The sequence below is a fragment of the Mya arenaria genome, chromosome 13 (assembly GCF_026914265.1).
Source record: "Mya arenaria isolate MELC-2E11 chromosome 13, ASM2691426v1".
Lineage (NCBI taxonomy): Eukaryota > Metazoa > Mollusca > Bivalvia > Myida > Myidae > Mya > Mya arenaria.
The window spans coordinates 63,918,522-63,937,044 of NC_069134.1; the positions used below are offsets into that span (position 1 = coordinate 63,918,522).

Consider the following 18,523-nt stretch of genomic DNA (forward strand, 5'->3'; position numbering starts at 1 on the left):
ATTTGGATGTCTTCGGACTTTACGGTGAACGCCTTGCTGAGGAAGGATGGCAGCTGACAGTCTAAAAAGTCTGATATATTCTGAGTTTATTGAGTTGCAGCATAGGTGTCATGATTCAATTAAAGCAATGAAACGTAAGTTCTCTTTTTGTATATATTTTGTGCTATGTGTTTTTCAAAGGTTTTAATTGTGTGATGTATGCATCCATCTACATGTACATGTAAATGTATTCTTGGTGATTATCAATGATCACTATCAGCCTGTCATTCTATAACCTCTATGATAGATTCTTTATGAGTAATTAGATACTATTGTAAACCGTCATGCCAATTAAGGTGTAAAGATCAACACCTTTATAATATTGTTATTTGTTTAAAAGTTGATAACATGATTCCTCAAATTATTCTCAAATTAAGACTTAACATGAAAACAAAACATGAAATAACCCTATGGATTGCAGCAATGTTTTAGTTTAAGCCACAACTTTTTACCAATTAAAATTTTACATATTTGCAGTGCAGTGCGAATTATCGCCACTATATTCTGACGAGTATTAGAGCAATATTATATTACACATTGGTAAAGACGAAGACTTGTCAAATATTTTATAGTTGTATAAACCAAAAACGGGGTGTAGCATGTGATAAAATTGTATTCATGGGAAAAGTACTAGAACATACATGCCATATCCCCCGGCGGGGGAAAAAATCCCCTGGAATTTCGATCCATCCCCCGGTCTCCCGGTGGGAGATAAAAATTCCCCGGAATTATAAAAAAAAAAATTTTTTTTTTTTTTTTTTTTTTTTTTAGAAATTTTACATCAGGCAATAATGACAAAGTATGTGCGTGAAACTGAATGTAAAGAAACTCCACAAGGGTGAAATGCCAAAAGGAAACTTTTACAACAAGTGATCAATTAATTTGTAGTAATTATCAAAGGCAAAGAAATATTACTCTTTTGGAAGGAAGAAATTAATAATATTTATTTTATTCTCTTATTGTCTGAAAGTCATCAAGCTGATAGAATTTTAGCACAATTTTTTAAAAGTCTTTGGAGGAAGGTAAATTTAATTTAATTGTATCGAAAACATATTTTTTAAATGACATATTTTGTTCTTCAAATGCATTACAGTATGACATGACAGTGTATCATAAGAATATGATAAATCATGACATAAAATATTTCTGTATAATGAAAAAGTTAAGAGGTTTTCAAAGCAAACTATTCAGTATGTGAATACATTTTTTCGTACTTGCGTCTAAAAATACTTGCCAACTTAGACCTGCTAAAAAATCCCCCTGAATACAACCAAAATCCCCCTGAATTTTCAGCCTTTTGAACAAATCCCCCTGAATGGTCTCCAGAAAAATGGCATGTATGCTAGAACTTAATTTTAAAAAAAATGTGTAGATTGGGTGTTTTTTTCATAACATTTCAAGATATATGTAATGTGTAGTATATTTAATGAAAAACTCACACAAACACCCTACTGAAATCTTTATGCTTGTATGTTTTACAGATGTGCCTGGAGTGGATGACAGTTTCTTACAAAAGTGTATGATGAAATGTCAAGGTGTGACAAGCAACTTTCCATCTGTGATTTCTGGTGGACAGATCAGCTACTATCTACAACAGTTCGCAGAGGTTACCAGCATTTAAAACAGAAAAATTGATTAGCATTGCATATCAATTAATCCACAGACATTCATCAATATAAGACTTTTGAATGAACAACCTGAGTTCTTATACCATCTTTTGGAATAAAAAATGAAACAAGCCATGCTATATTAAATTTAGAATTTGCACAAGCCCTTTGAACATTTCACCAGTTCATGCAGGTTGCAATATTGATTTAATAGCCATTTATACCCTGGAGGTTATTCTGTGCCTTTAGGATAGACAGAGGGAAAAAACATGTTTTTAAAACATCTTTACTTGATATTTTACCATTAAAATGCCTGTAAACCTTCACACCCTTAAAGGTTTTTGTCTGTGAACATCATTTATTCCATACAAATTTAATCTTTTGATGGCTGGCGTTACTCCTAATGAAATTCGAAGGAGTTAATTAACTCCATAGTCAATGAGAAGGAGTTTAATACATGATTAATTCTGGGTTTTTTGTTTTACAGGCAATACTTGACTTCACATATCACGATGAAAATCTGCTGACAGAGGAAGAGTTTCCAGAGAAAAATTCCAAAGATAGAATTGCCAAGATCTTTGGTTTGTAATCTTAATAAAACCTAATACAGTTGTAAGATATCCATGAAGTCTCGTTTCCTTTCTTAAACCAGCCAGATCTACCCAAGATGACTGGATTATGGCGCATGAAATGCTCCATCCCTAGTTAAAATGTTCTCTAAGGGAGACAACTTGTACTGAGAGTTGTGTATTATTCTATTGAGTATCTCCCTTTGCCTTTTCTGAAACATGAGATTACTGATTACTTTCTTTTGTATGTATGTTCTGACAGTATATTGCCTATTACTAATATATACATGCTTTGAATAAAGAAATACCAAAACATTCATGCCAGTTGAGCATAGACCCTCATGGGCCTCTTGTTATTGTTTTGTTAATAATTTTATGTACTGAGAAAAATAGCCCTTGGTGTAATGAATTTCTTGATATTGACAAAATATTGTATATTACAATGGATAATTGTTTAATTTTAGTATGTATTTGTTAAAATTCATTTGGATCCCTTTAATAATTTAACTACCTGTACCTGTTAATTGTGATATTTTCTCTGTTGATCAGGGTCACTATTACTATAATAATTGTTACACATAACTAAAATTGTTGTAAGCTTTTCCGGATTTCAGAGTTGCCTTTTGTTCAAAACCCTGCTGTCATTGTCGGCAGTGTCATGCAAATGTTAAAACCTTTGCTATAACTCTTAAACTATTAAAGGTATTCAAATGAAATTATTTGGAACACATATTGCAAGTTTCAGAGATAATACACACATTGTTAACAAGGCCTATAACTCTGGGTTTAATAGTTTTTGAGTAATGCCCTTTTGTTGTTTCAGATTACCTAGACAGGATCAATGAGATGTGTGGAGAGGTCTCCCCTAGAAGCAAGCCAGAGGAGTTGCTAGGCAATGAAATTGGGGAATGTCTCTTATGGCGACGAGGTGCATTGCTGTACGGGTACTGTGCGACCATACAGGGTGATGAGGAGCGGAGGGTTAGGCAGATTGTTGAACTAAGAGAGGTTTGTGGATACCTTGACATGTAATAGCAATAAAGTGTTTAAAGTACTTAAGGGAACGTCTCGTGTTAATTATGGGGTGTTCTACTGTAAGATTTCTTTGCAAACCTATAGGGCTTTAAGAAACAGAGGGCTGAGCAGATTGTTAAACTTAGAGGTTTGTGGATACCTTGACAATGTTATAGCAATAAAGTGTTTAAAGTACTTAAGGGAACGTCTCATGTTAATTATTGGGCGTTCAACTGAAAGATTTCTTGTAAATGTATAGGGCTATAAGGAACAGAGGGCAAGGCAGATTGTTGAACTTTATGAGGTTTGTGGTACTAGAAAAATGTTACAGCATTTTGTGTGTAATGAAATAAAAGGGCATGTCTCATTATTAGAGATGGCTACGAGTAGTAAAATTAATACTCGAGTAGTTGGACGATCGTTCGATCGAGTACTCGGGTACTCGATTACTCGGAAAAATTGAAAATGTGTTCGCAAAGACAAGATTGTGTATACATGTATCGTAAATGGTGTATATTGTGCGTTGGTCGTATTATTGGTCATTTTTACCTTTAAAGTAAACTTTCATTACATATTTTTACTATTTTAACAAAAAATGTTATAAAAAGAAAACAAATGTTGTTTTAAGCTTTAAATTTGTCTTATTCGTTTCATTTTATACAAGTATGCACTGCAGAAATGAACAACAATCAGAATTACAATGAACGAAAATTAATAGCATACTTAAAAATAGTGAACGAAATTCAATACGAAGTTCAGTTCTTGAGTTGTTTACTCTACAATTTTTATTTTTTTTAATGATAGTTTTTCGTACTGTGTAATTGTTGTTTACCTCATTAATATTCATAATTCTTGATTTAAAATATCAACCAATAAATTGTGATAATCATTGCAAAAATAGTTAAAATACGCCCATTAAGAAATCAATTCTCGTAACGGTCGATACTCTTTCACTCGTTAGCGTCTATTGTTTGGTGGAAGGTCTCTAATTGGTATACAATAGAATTGTGTAGGTAAAAGTACCGCTATCAAAAACTTCGCTACTTGACATCAATGCTAATTTGAAATAGGGGTCTTTTGTTGACAGTTTGCAACTATCACAACAACTGTCAACTAATTGATTGAGGTCAATTGTGTACACAGCGGGGATTAGAGGGACCGTAAATTGTCCTCTTGGCAACTAACCAGATCTGATATTTTGTCTGTAAATCATGTATTTGGTGATTTTTATAGATTTTTTTTCCGAGTACTCGAGTAGTGATTTGGTACTCGAGTACTCCGACGTTCGATCGAGTACTTGGGTACTCGTTGCCATCCCTACTCATTATAACAATGGGACGACTGTACAGAGGAATTAGGAACACAGGGAAGATTGTTGAATTAAGAGAGTCTATTCACTTGTATTCACGAGGATGTAGTATTATACTGTGTAATGAAATTTAAGTCAAAAGTGTCTCTCTTCTTTTTCTAGATTGTTGAGAATATTATGTTGACCTATTTTCATAGCCTTTTTTTAGTTACTACAAGCATGGTTGAAATGCTTAAAAATTGGCTGTAACAAAATCTAAGAAGATGACCGGTAACATAAGACTTAGTTCATATATTTACTGCCACTATGTGCATATGAGCAAGTCCCAGAACTCTAAATATTTCTTGAGTTAAATCCCTTGAGAAATTGAATGAGTATTGTTCATTATATGCCTGTGGTGCTAATGTATCTCAGAGAGTATAAAGTAAAAAGAATTTTATATAAATTTAAGAACTGTTTCTCTTTTCATACATTTACACAATAGATTTGCTCCTGTCCATAATTGTGTCCCATCTGAAAATCTTAGGGGCTGTTTAATCAAGATTCAAGACTCCTTGGAGCGATTTCATATCTAGGATAAACTTTCATTTGTAGTACTGCACTGTATAAATTCTCTCCTTAGTACTAAATCAATCCTAGGATTTTTGAAGACAGCCACATGTTTACAACTTCCATTATATATTAACTTGAGTATAACTTTTAGATGTTTATTTTTCAGAATCTACAAAAGGGCGTTCACTACCTTCAGGGCCTGTTTAAGATTCGAGACAGCGTGTTCGATACCACTCATGTTTCTGTGGGGCATGATACTATGGACCTGCTCAAACTAGGTAAAGTTACGCTATGCCGAATTGGTTCTTTGTTTAGCATTGAGTTCCTATTTATATCTACCTGGCAATAGTAACAAAACAAAGAGAAAAAGAACTACAGTCTTTCAGTTTCTTCAATTTTATGTTTACAACAGACGCTAAGCAGAATTTACCATAAAAACTTAATGATATTGTCATATACATTAGACAATATCTGACAGAAAGCTTTTAGGATACATTTTTTTTTGTTGATAGCTGTTGATAACTTTAGATAGAGTTTACATATTGCGACCAACTTGAGATGTAGGAAGAGGTTATTGGGGACTTTCATGGGATTGCATCTGGGGTCCCTAGGGTCAGGGTCACTGTTTTTAAAAATTGAAGAAAGCAGTAAAAACTATATCTCACAACAAAGGCTGGAGTTCTGTCAATCATTGAAAACCTGGTTTCATCACATTGCGGCATTTCTTGTTTACTTTTTTTTTATTGCATTTGACAGGCACATATTACATCATTATTGTATTTGTTTCAATGACAAAGCAGTCTATAGTCCAGTCCTACTAGCTCTTATTACAGCACTTGTCACATGACCGGAAACACATGTTTGATATGCAAGAATAGCTTAATCCTATTGAAAGGGATTTTAGATGTTACGAGAAATTGGGTCCAGTTATGTAGCAAAACCAAGAGGATGATTTATACATCACAATGCAATATTGTCATATTTTTAACATGCATAGTTCCATACACAGGTATATACAGCGACACCCACCTCCTAGCCTTGATGTATGGTGGGGAAATGTGTTACTGGTACATAAACTCTACAAAAGATGTGACCGATTCAGAAAAAGCTGCCAGAACATTCGGAATCAAGATGCTCACAACATACACACAGGCTGTCGAAACCTTACCTGAACTTCAGGGAACTTGGAGTACCGAAAGAGCCAAACAGTTGCTTCAGGAACTCAAGTCTTGATATTCAGAAATTATTTAGGTCATTTTTAAAGAGGCTCACTCACAGATTTATGTTGCCAACATTTTTTTTAAAGTTTGTTGAAATTATTATTTTTTACTTACTTTTATGAATAAACACCGCACAGTAACTGACATATTCTCATTTAACAACTCATATTTACAGATTTTTTCTAAAGTGATTCAATTTTGAAAATAGTTACTGATGATTTTCGGCAAAATAGAGCATTTTCAGTTCAATACGGCAAGGCAAGATTTCTCATTAAAGATGCACTCTCACAGATTGACTGTTTCGACACCTTTTTAATTTTTTGTCTTTGAATGAGCCAATTTTTTCATTAATGTCTGGAAACCAGTGATATAAGACTGCTGACAAAAAATCAGATCGCAGTTTTTAGCTCGACTATTCGAAGAATAAGGAGAGCTATACTAGTCACCCTGGCGTCGGCGTCGGCATTGGCGTCACACCTTGGTTAAGGTTTTGCATGTAAGCACCTTTAAGTCATTATCTCAGTAAATACATCAGTTATTGCATTGAAACTTTGTATATGTATTCCCAACTATCTTACATACTAAATTAATGAAGTTAGATAACAATTATTTAAATATAATGCACATAATAGGCCTTTATTATTCGACTTAGAAATTCTGGTTAAGGTTTTGCGTGTAAGCACACATTGGGTAATATCTCAGCAACTACTTGAGGTATTGCATTGATACTTGATACAATGGTACTCAACCATCCAACCTACTAAATTAACCAAGTTAGATAACTCTAGTTTGCATTTAATGAAAATAATTGCCCTTTATTATTTGATTTAGAATTCTGGTTAAGGTTTTGCGTGTAAGCACACATAGGTTAATATCTCAGCAACTACTTGAGGTATTGCATAGAGACTTTATCCAATGGTAGTCAACCATCCAACCTACTTAATTAACCAAGTAAGATAACTCTAGTTTGCATTTAATGCAAAATAATATCCCTTTATTATTCGACTTAGAAATTCTGGTTAAAGTTTTGCATGTAACCACATTTAAGTCAATATCTCAGCAAATATATCATGTATTGCATTGAAACATTAGATATGTATTCCCAGATAACACTTTTTTGAATATAATGCAAATTATGGGTCTTTATTATTTGACTTAGACATTCTGATTAAGGTTTTGCATGTAAGCACAAATAGGTTAATATCTCAGCAATTACTTGATTAATTGCATTGAGACTTTATACAATGGTACTCAACCATCCAATCTACTTAAATAGCCAAGGAAGATAACTCCAGTTTGTATTAAATTAAAATAATGGCCCCTTTTTTATTCGAAATAGAAATTCTGGTAGAGGTTTGCATGTAACCACTTTTAAGTCAATACCTCAGCGAATACATCATGTATTGCATTGAAACTTTACACACAGGCTCCCATCTATTTAACCTTCTTATTTAATCAAGTACGATAACTCTATCTTTTATAATATATAATTTTTGCCCCTTTATTATGTGACTTAGAAATTCTGGTTAAGGTCTTGCATGTTAGCACACATAGGATAATATCTCAGCAACTATTTGATGTATTGCATTGAGACTTTATACAATGGTATTCAACCACCCAACTTAATTGAATAACCAAGTTAGATAACTGTATTTTGCAAATAATGGCCCTTTATTATTAGACTTAGAAATTCTCGTTAAAATTTTGCATGGAACCACATTTATGTTAATATCTCAGCACACCATGTATTGCATTGAAATCTAAGCCTGAACGTTTCATTCCTTACATTGAAAAGCGGCGGAATAGTCGAGCGCGCAGTCTTTGTGACAGCTCTTTTTCATATTTAGGGTCGATAATTGATATGTTTAAAAGCACTAATAACTGAGTTAATCGGCATAATTCATCAATTTTCTAACGTATAACGTAATAGAGGTCTTATGTTTAACCTTTAATAATGTTTTATCGTTGTAGCAAGCATTTTGTTTACATTTCACATGATTTTTTTTTTATTATTTGGACCATATAAATATATACTGTTCTTCATTCAGTAAGCATAAGTGTTTTCAGTGGTATGCTGTTTGATAGTCTTAGGTCACCAATCAATAATTAAGAAATAATTTCCCACCTTGGGTCTAAAATAAAATATTAGAAGTACAGGCCTGAAAGAATCAGCCCCACCCAAATTAAATATTGCTTAATTTTCAAGTTTGATTTTTTTTGGAAAAGAAGAATATTTTAAGTGTCGCCTTATTATTCATTGCGGAACTGCAATTTAAAAAAAAAAAAAGAAAAAAGATATATTTATGCCATTCTTAGAATTATTTGAATCAAGTGAAAGTATGTGGACTAATTCAATTTATTTTTACATTATTGATGTGCATAGATCAAAATGGATGATATTGATAAATCGTATGTGTGTTGATGCACACAGATGTTTGTTTCACCATGCCATATTTTATTGTTTTTTGTTTGTCTGTTATTTCGAAGACCTTTTTGTGGTAGTGACATAACTGTGACCATAATTCAAAAATAATGTTAAAATGAAACTTGCTACACAACATATGTTGTCAGAGATGTTTGGCACATGTAATGCATGGTCAATTACTCTGACTCATACGGTAGAGTTATCCCCCTTTTCATCTGAAAAAATACCAGCCTTGGCGTTCGTTAACTCTGTGACGGTCCTCTTGGGGTTTGGCTCATGAAAATAGAATGGTAGAACTGTATATTGTCTGTGATATTGTTACTAGTATAAATGTAATATTTGACCTACATGTACATGTAATTATGCCTTGATTTAGTCAGTACATTATTGACTGTATTTTGTAAAACATGTATGTACATGGTAATGTTGTTAAAGTTGTAATCTGGTAATGTTTTCATTTGACTTCAATGAAATTTCCATGTGTATTTCTAAATAAGAGAAGATTGAAATTTGCTCTTGTTGGCACAATTTTGTTATGAACATCCAGTGTACTGTTATTTGTCATTTATTCAACATGAATAAAAATTGTAAAACTTTCTACAATCTAGTATTTATTGTTATAAAAATATTGTCCACAATGAAATAAATGCTTCAGTCCTCAAAGAGCATCAAGGGAGAAAACTCCAGCAGTAAATTTGAGTTCATCATCAGGAAGAGAACCAGAAGTTATTTCCCTTGTCCAACTATATATAGGCAGTTATTTTCCTTGTCCATTGTAGCATTTACAACACTATGAGCATTTAAGACTTACTTACTCTAGTTTTCTGGGTTAATACTCTCGGTGCACGCACACAACTCAACCTCTGTTCCCGAACATACACAGTTGGTAATGTGTACAGTTTAATTAATGTTTTGATCTTTTTTTATACCCCAACAGCTCCAGTTTTAATGAACATTTACCTAATTAATACCAATTTATTTTACCTCCATTTTGACCAAAGCTGATGGCTTATAAAAATACTTGAGTCCATTTCCCTGGGCAGAAAATAGTACTGTGTCCTTTTTGAGGCCATGGGAAAGGAACCCTGGTATAATAATAAATAAAGAAATAAACATTTGAAACTAAACAATTTTTGCTTCTGTGTATTTCATTTCAGCAACATATGAAAGTGAATTTAATGTTAAATTCCATTTAAACTATCCAACCATATTAAAACACAATATCTTTGTAATGTTATGTAAGGAAGTAAGTATTTTGCATGTTAACAAATATTTTGAGCAAATCCCATGCAATGAAACAAAGTTATTTCTACATTATGGGTACAGCCATTTTGAACATATCTAAGAAAATGAGACCTTTCTCAAAAGCTGTTTGATGCAAAAGTTTACAAAAGGCCCTAAGAGGGACATAATAAATATAATTAAAAATAAAGAAGATGATTTTGTGATTTATTTCTGCTGTTAAAAAAAAATACACGTAAATTTGTACTTTAGCTGTATTACACTTGCAGGCAGGAAAGTTAAATAAATTGTCATGTATAAAAAAATATATATTTAAAAAATTGAAGCTTTTATTTGTGTTACATATCATTATTGTAAATGTTTATTTTATTATTCATAAATATAAAATCATAAATTGACTTTGTCTGATATGAAGAACATGAGCTAAAGCAATTTGGTGCACTCAAATGTTGAGTCAGTGTTTATATCAGAATTGGTTTCATTTGAAAGCCATTTGTCAATGGTGTCTATGTTTGATTTATTTGTATTTATCTGTCTGATAAGAGTTTTGGGCTTCACAAAACTATGTCAAACGAAAAAACAAACCATCTATTCATTAATTATTCTTCCATTATCTCTGTTTTCACTGGGTCACTTTGGGGTGAAAATGGACCCATTCAGAATTGTAAGAAAAAAATGTCAATAGAGGTGTATAAAAACACTTTGTTATTAGGACATTCCTTGTGTCATTTGTCAAAGTGATTACTTAATCTGCGTGGTGCCAAAAACATTTGCACATATGAATGAAAGAAGAAAAGAGGTTTATAACAACTGATAAAACTGCAGAGGCCCTGACCTAGACCAAGTCAACATTGCTTTAGGCATTTGACATACTGTAAGCATGAAAGTATTTTTGACAAAAGAAGATGCACCTTTTTATGACACCTTGGGTCTGTATCATTTAAGATTTTAGGCAAAAGTTGAAATTAGCTTAGCATTATAATTTCGCTATTTTGCGGCATATTTGTGTGACTTAAAAAATGAATGCAAAATCTAGGAAATAAAAAATATCGACTTGTTGCTAATTTGTGTACACATTCAAGATAATTGAAGTCCCAAGCGGATCCAGTGTGTGCATCTGCACTTGCCCCCCCCCCCCAAAAAAAAAAAAATAAAATAAAATAATAATAATCGCCCAATTTATTGTAATTTAATAGAAAAAAAGTAAATTAATATACCCAATATGCACCTTTCGAACTAGAAATTATTAAAATTTTCAAGGGGGAGTAACCCCCAAACCCCCCTGCCAATACTTTAAACCAAATAAATTTCGGCTCTAATGTCAAATCCTGGATCCATCCCTGGAAGTTACTGTGTAGTACTAAGATCATTCAAAAAATCAGACTGAATGCTCTTTTCAGTGCCACATTCAAATGCTATTATGTTTTATTACATGGAGCAAACATTTTACCAACCTTTGAAAAAATTCAACTGTACCACAATTTATTTTCCTGTGCCAGGTATTCCATGCATGTTGTATAGTTGGCAATAATGGTGTTTTACAAGATAACATGATGCTAGTAATAAAATATACATCGATGACATCTTCTGAGGCAATAGCGACTTCATATGTCTTGGTCTTAGTTTAATTTGTATTTGGTTGTTACTTCACAGGCTATACAACCATCTGCAAATAAGCATAGCAAGACATGCTTGTCAATCAGTGAAACAAATCACGATTGCTTTGCCTTTTTGCACTGAAGAGACAGTGAATATGTACCACACCACTGGTGACTTCAAGCAGTCAGTTTCAACCCTTCAAAAAGTTTCATTGGTCACCATGTTTGTCTTGGGAGCATAACTCAATGCTTCAATAAAGTTGGTCAGTTAAAATGAAATCTATGTAAACTACATGTACAGATGATTTGTGGGAATGTGAGACTTCCCTATAGTAGTGTGTTCCACTTGGTATTTAAAAGTATATACCAAATTGCTGACGATGGCAGTCTGTTTTTCAATGATGTGTGCAGTTGATTGGCAGGTTATGAATATAAAAATTCACTTGGTGGATTGGAATGGTAGGTAAATGTTCATTTGCAAACAGTAGTCTAGTTTTGAATGTAAAGGTACAATCTGTCAGATGGTTTATAAGTGAGATGAAATAAATGCCTTACGATTCAAAAACAACTACAAGAAACAATAATTTTAAATAATAAATAAACTGCACCTCAGGTCTAAATTCCCTGCTGAATTTTTCATTTTTGCATAAAGCATAAGTAATGCTTTTAGCCAAGAAAATCTATTTTCGAGTGTAAATATGAAAAACTGCGATCTGATCTTTTATCAGCAGTCTTATATCAACGGTTTTCAGACATTTACATGGTAATTTTTGTTACATTTAATAAGTATAAATTATTTGTAATTGTGGCCGGTAATTATTGGCGGTATATTATCAAAGATATAAACATTACACTGACAGCCTTTAATTGGCATTCATTAAAGTGTGAAAACCCATCTTGATGGCGCACTTTCAGTGAACTATTCAATTAAAAGAGCTGTAATGGAAAACAAACACATATGACAATCCAAAGTTGATTTCAGAAAGCAATCGAGCACCTATTAGAACATATAAACAGGGTTCCCCCTGGGATGTAAAAAGTTGTCGCCACTTTTCGCGGGGGTTAAGGGGTCCGCGAAAGGCTCCCTTACGGGTCCAGGGCAGCGCCCTTGTGGGGGTTCAGAGGGGGCGAAGCCCCATGAAGCTCATGGGGTTTAAGCATTCTAAGAGCCTTAAATTGCATTTAATTTCACATTCACAAATATATAAAAGTTGCATGTAAAATTATAAATCACTGTCCGTGATGTCCTAAAATATGGTATGTTAAATATAAAGTTAAAACAAACTGTGAGTAAAATTATAGTTCATGGTCCGTAATGTCTCGAAATAAGGTACATTAGAAGTAAAAAAACAAACAACTAATGTGAGTTAAATTATAAATCCTTGTCCGCAAATATCGTATGTTATAAACTTAAAACAAACTGTGAGTAAATTTATATATCATGGTCCGTAATGTCCCGAAATATGGTCCGTAATGTCCCCAAATCTGGTCCGTTGAGTCTGGTCCGTAATGTCCATGGTCCGTAATGTCCGTGACCCGCTCATTTAACCGCTAGTAAATTGATAATGATATTACTTTAAAATTAAGGAGCAAAAATAATGCATTATAGATCATGCAAAGTGATTTAAAAAAACGTACTGTACAATATTATAGTTTTAACTTTAAGTAAATCCGAGTACAGAACGTATATTGTTGTATTTATTTGCCCAAAATATTAACATTCCTTTATATATTGACATGCCGGGCCTCTCAGCGCGCTAAACTGCCAACACAGCTGATTCTTTGTGCAGAAGTAAATCCCCCGCTAATTGGGAGATACCACTTTTACTGCGGGAAAGATAAATAAACTACTTGCATTTATAAAGCTGTTTTAAGTGAGATAAACTTTTGTGTAAATGTAATGAAAAACTATTCCCCTTTTATTTGCAATCGCTGTTACACAATTTTTGCAAGTTTAAGAAAGACTTGTTAAAGAAGTGATATAATACCGGATTAACGCGCGGTGACTTACCCAAGGTTTGAATGGAATGACCCTAAAGTTCTCAGCTTCTCGTGTTGGTATCGTGCAATTTAAACAGAAAGTAGACGCGAAAATGGCAGGAGGGGCACGACTTAGTGTCCTTTTTGCGGTTGTATGGATTTACATAGTGGATTTGTGCAGTGGTCAAGTTTTAACCCCTCCGACATTTAATTTAGCAAAAGGAAGAACAATTACAGCAACCGCTACATGTGGTCTAGGAGTCGCCAAGCCAGAACTATATTGCAAACTGACTGGAGCTAAAACGATTGATGAAAACCCAGTCGATGATGATGAATTTGTCATTCAGGTTTGTAAAAAAACAATTGAATTTAAATGTTAATTATGTTGCTTTTACTTAAAAAAGGACACATATTTTGTCAAAATGCCACAATTTAAATAGTTTACAACTGAAAAAATAAATGTGTTGTTCAATGAATTTATCTACATTTAATAAATATATATATTACATGTCTTTCCACCCCCACCCCCCACCCCCCAAAAAAAATTTCCAAAAATAGCCATTTAAAACTTTTGTTTTGTTTGCTTTCATTTGGAAATTATGGAAGTATGAACTTCCTTGCCATAAAATGTGATTTTTTTTATATTTTTTCTAGGTTTAAAATTGAATATTTTTTTACTATAAATTACCAACTTGACTAAATTGTATTCAAATACAAACACTATATATTTTATCTTGTGACTAACTGGAACTACAGCCATAGAGGAACATTTGTAACAGGTTTTGATATTTTTAACTTCACCTTTGACTGATTTTTTCCTAAATAGTGGTACTGTATTTCTTGTACATGTGGTGATGTACTTCCAAAGGCTCTCAGATTTGGAAGCTTTAGCTCATTTTAGGGGGTAATGTACTTCCTAACTTCCTTTAATGAAGCCCTGTGTAAACAGTGTTTTTTCCACTTTATATGTGGCGGGCCCTATGATAGATCCTTTTTGTTAAAAAGAGGAATAGTACTAAATATGATTCTTAAAATGTTCAACTTGTTTTCAAACCATTTATTCACCAAACCTATAAACATATTCATGAATGGCACTATATTGCTTCAATTGCTAAATGTCAATGTTCCTCCTAAATAAATAAATAAATAAGCATTCTTTTGTTAAAGGGAGTTTTACCAGGGCAGGGAAAATTTTATGTATACTGTTCTGTAGAGCAAAAGTTATTTTTAAAATAAAATTTGATTCAAACAAATCAGAAATGATGAAGATCAGAAGTAATGCTGAAATCAGGATTGAGAACGATGCTGTGAACATTTTGTAATCATGTGTTTTTTGTTGTAAGTAAGTCCCTTGCAATTGATATAATTTATGTATTTTTTTTTGGTGCAATTTACTGCCTTCTAAAGGCTGTCTCCCATTGTGAAAAACTGTCCATTTTCCCCCAATTTTTTTTTCCCAATTTGATAAACACAGATTACGTTTAAGAATAAAAAAGCAATGAATTTCTTGAAATATAAACAAAATCTTGACAATACTTAATGTTTCACAACATAATGTATGCATAAAAAGGTTAAGAAATGTATAAATTTCATTATATTAGCTATTTTGGCCTGATGTTGTATTTTTCCCAATGTCGATTTTTTTCCCAATTTGCAAGGCACAGGCGGTAAAAATAATTCCCCCAAAATCACTGCTTTAGAAACCACTTTGTTTGGGTTCTGTACCTGTAAGTCTTGACCTCTTTTGTTGAGGGTAACCAGGTTGAACCCTATGAATACCTAAACCAAATTACATGTACTACACAATTATAAGAATTTTCATATTTGGTCTGTAATCACCCCTGCCCTGACCAATATCCTTTTTGCAAGTCACTGACTGGAAATTATTATAAAATACTCTGATGTTTTTTTCAGGGCCAAATATGTTCATATTGTGACCCGAGCCAGCCTCGCCTGAACCACTCTGCGGATCATGCGATCGACGGCAGCAGTAACTGGTGGCAGTCGCCTCCCCTTTCCCGTGGTGACGAGTTCAACAAAGTCAACCTCACCATCGATCTTGAACAGGTACATGTGAAAAAAGGAAAACATGCTATTGTTTAAAATTCATAGCTGCAAGATCTCGTTTAAATTTATCCTGGTGTTCAATATTGCTTGGCCTCATCTTATTGGTAACTGTATGATATCAATGTTGATGTTTAAACCAAAACAAAGCAAACTCTCTCCAATATGGTACAAGCCAGGATTTGTTTTTTAAATGTTTATAATAAATAGTGGAAAATGAATCAGATATAAGAATTGAAAGATCATCATTAGTTTCAATATTCTGGTATGTGGTTTAGTCTGACACATTTTAAGAACATGTAAAGTTGTACATTGCTTTTAAATAGATAAATTGCACATTGCTTGAAGTAGTGACAAAATTACCCACATTTATAAAAAGCTTTCAGTCACAGTTCACAAATGGACAATTGAAACATGTAGACTACTGGGGTAATCATATCATAAATCTTGAGATGATGGCAAAATTTGAAAAGGCAAATATGGAATTCGCATTCATGCATTTTACCTACTATGGGCATAAACATTGTCATACAATGTGATGAATATTATTATGGCAAAAACAGTTCTGGTGCATCATGAATCAGAATGAACCAAAAAATTGTTGTGTAAGCATTTTATATCTCTTGAGGATTTGGGGCACCTCAGTGATACAATCTCAGACAATTTTATGCTCTGCACACACACAAAGCAAATAGGAAGTTTTCTATCATTTACACCAGATGTCTGGCTGGTGCCTTCCAAACCTGTTACCATGGCAACCGATTTGGTGTAGGTATTTGTAGAGCTGAAGATCTTATAGATTGACAACTTGTGGCATGTGTTGAATAAACAGATAAGAGTTGGTATTACCTGTGTTCTGAGGATGTTCTACAGAGAAAACAGGCCTCAAAGGCTTTGCTACACTTGTTCAAAAGTACCTTACAGTGTGCTGTGGTAATTGTAGTCAGTATTAAGAAGCATATACACTCATTTGATGAAACATGCATTTTGTTTTGTTTTTTCTTAAAATACATGTGAATGTACATGTATATTTTCATCTGCTTTGGCAATCAAAGATGGTACTAAGAAATTATTTAATTAAATGATAAGAAGAATAACTTTTGTTAAGAATTCACCCTTATATCAAAGTTATAATCAGCCCCTTCTGCAATGTATTTATGGTTTTCTTTTGGTCGCCAAATTTATGCTTGGGTAAAATCTTATTTATTGAACATATCTTATTAATTTGCAACAGAAATTGTAAAGTATATAAAATGTTATATGTTTTATAACCATTTTGATATAGGATCTGTTTATAAAGATTTCGAATTACATAAATTTCACTGTCTGGTTAGATTTTGTGATGTCATGTTGCATATAAGTAATCCACATATCTAATCAGTTGTGGACTTTATAATCTTATCAGGATTAACTGGAGATTATTTGACATTAAGTCGCCATTTAAAAAATTAATAGTCTTAAATGATGTCAGAATGGATCAATTAACTTTCTTAAGTGGATTTTAATTTTTAAGTTTCTCTTTATTTTAAATTCACATAATGAAATTAACCCGATGTTAATCGGATTGGTTAGTTTTCTCACCTTGAGGAACCTGGGTCTGTCTTTTAGGGAAACACGTGTCATTTTGACAAATCTGGGTATTACAATTTTGCCTCAACTTTTTTAATGAACAAGAAAAGTTTAAAAAATAGACAGAAATGATAAAAGAATATGATATTTAAATTTGTTTCTTTAAGAATACATCAAGTAGTTCATACTAAAATAGTATGGAGATCATTATGTTGTTTTTTATCAAAACATATAACTGGGGGAAAAGTATGTTTTGGCATTGGGAATGGAAGTTGGTAAAAAGCAACAACACATGGTCGTTTAGTGTCTTGATGGATATGACTTATGATTACATGACCTTTTTAGTCTTCATGAAATTTGTAAGTTATAGATCTAAAAGCTGTACAGTATACTTTTCTTTTAGCAAAATTGAATATTTGTATGTAAGCACAGTGCATTTTAAGCTTATAAGTCTGTGTTTTTTCAAAGTAAAAAAAGTCGAAAATGTGTTATTATGGTCGTAGGGGGCACTGTTGTCTTGCAAAACTTAAACCATAGCCATACGTAACTCATTATTCACACGAAACTTGGTTGACATGTTGGTTTAACCAGTATAAATTTAATTATTACGATCATACGTAAAACATGTATGATCTGTATTATGAAAATAATATAATTAAACAATTTAATCATGTGGACATAAAAGATTTAGGGTTTATAGAAGTAATAATTCAGCAAAAACTCTTTCTTAGTCTCTCTTCTAGTCCAGTTGTTGCCAGAGACAAGACCCACATTCATATCAAGGCCTTGGATTTAGTAGTCATAGAGTTATTCCCCTTGTTTGATGCTGATAAAAACAACAACAACCACCACAACAACAACAACAACAACAGATGAGTGTAGACACTTCAGTGCCCTCTTGTTGGCCATCATCATGAATTCATGACATTTTGGGTTTAAACATTAAATCGGCTTGTTTAAATCCTGTTTCATTACTATCACTACTGTCATTTTGTCTGATATGAATGAGGATTCCGGCTTTTCAAGCTACTGATTATAAGTGATAGGATGAATGAAACTGATAGTCTGTGTTTGGTCAGCGTGTAAAACTTGAAGTTAGAAGCAGGTATTGTTGGTGTCTGGTCAGCAAATAACGAACTTGGTAACCAGCGTCTTTGATTATAGGGAAGAATTGCATTGAAGATATCATGAGGGGGAATTAGAAAGTTTTTTTTGCTTGTAATCCCACTGAACAGATGATTATAAAAATTGGCCCTTAAATGTAGAATATGAAAACCGTGGCTTGGGCACAGCCTAAGATGGATGTCAATTTTTGAGGTGATTGTTCAGGCATCA

At 32.9% G+C, this 18,523-nt stretch overlaps 2 protein-coding genes across 2 annotated transcripts in view; both read left to right on the forward strand.

Moving 5' to 3' along the window:
• The first annotated feature begins 15 nt into the window (after window positions 1–15).
• On the forward strand, window positions 16–9,332 carry LOC128212923 (RAB7A-interacting MON1-CCZ1 complex subunit 1-like). Its single transcript, XM_052918322.1, has 6 exons — window positions 16–134; window positions 1,521–1,645; window positions 2,134–2,227; window positions 3,039–3,223; window positions 5,257–5,368; window positions 6,100–9,332. Exons 1-6 carry the CDS (start codon window positions 47–49, stop codon window positions 6,321–6,323), a joined length of 828 nt encoding a protein of 275 aa, XP_052774282.1. The 5' UTR covers window positions 16–46; the 3' UTR covers window positions 6,324–9,332.
• A 4,305-nt stretch (window positions 9,333–13,637) lies between these two features.
• The window catches only part of LOC128213970 (laminin subunit alpha-like), a 63,491-nt gene continuing 58,605 nt past the window's right edge, over window positions 13,638–18,523 (forward strand). The window contains exons 1-2 of the mRNA XM_052920109.1: window positions 13,638–13,902; window positions 15,470–15,622. Coding sequence (XP_052776069.1) covers window positions 13,669–13,902; window positions 15,470–15,622 — 387 coding nt within the window. The 5' untranslated portion in view covers window positions 13,638–13,668. The remainder of the gene's footprint in view (window positions 13,903–15,469; window positions 15,623–18,523) is intronic.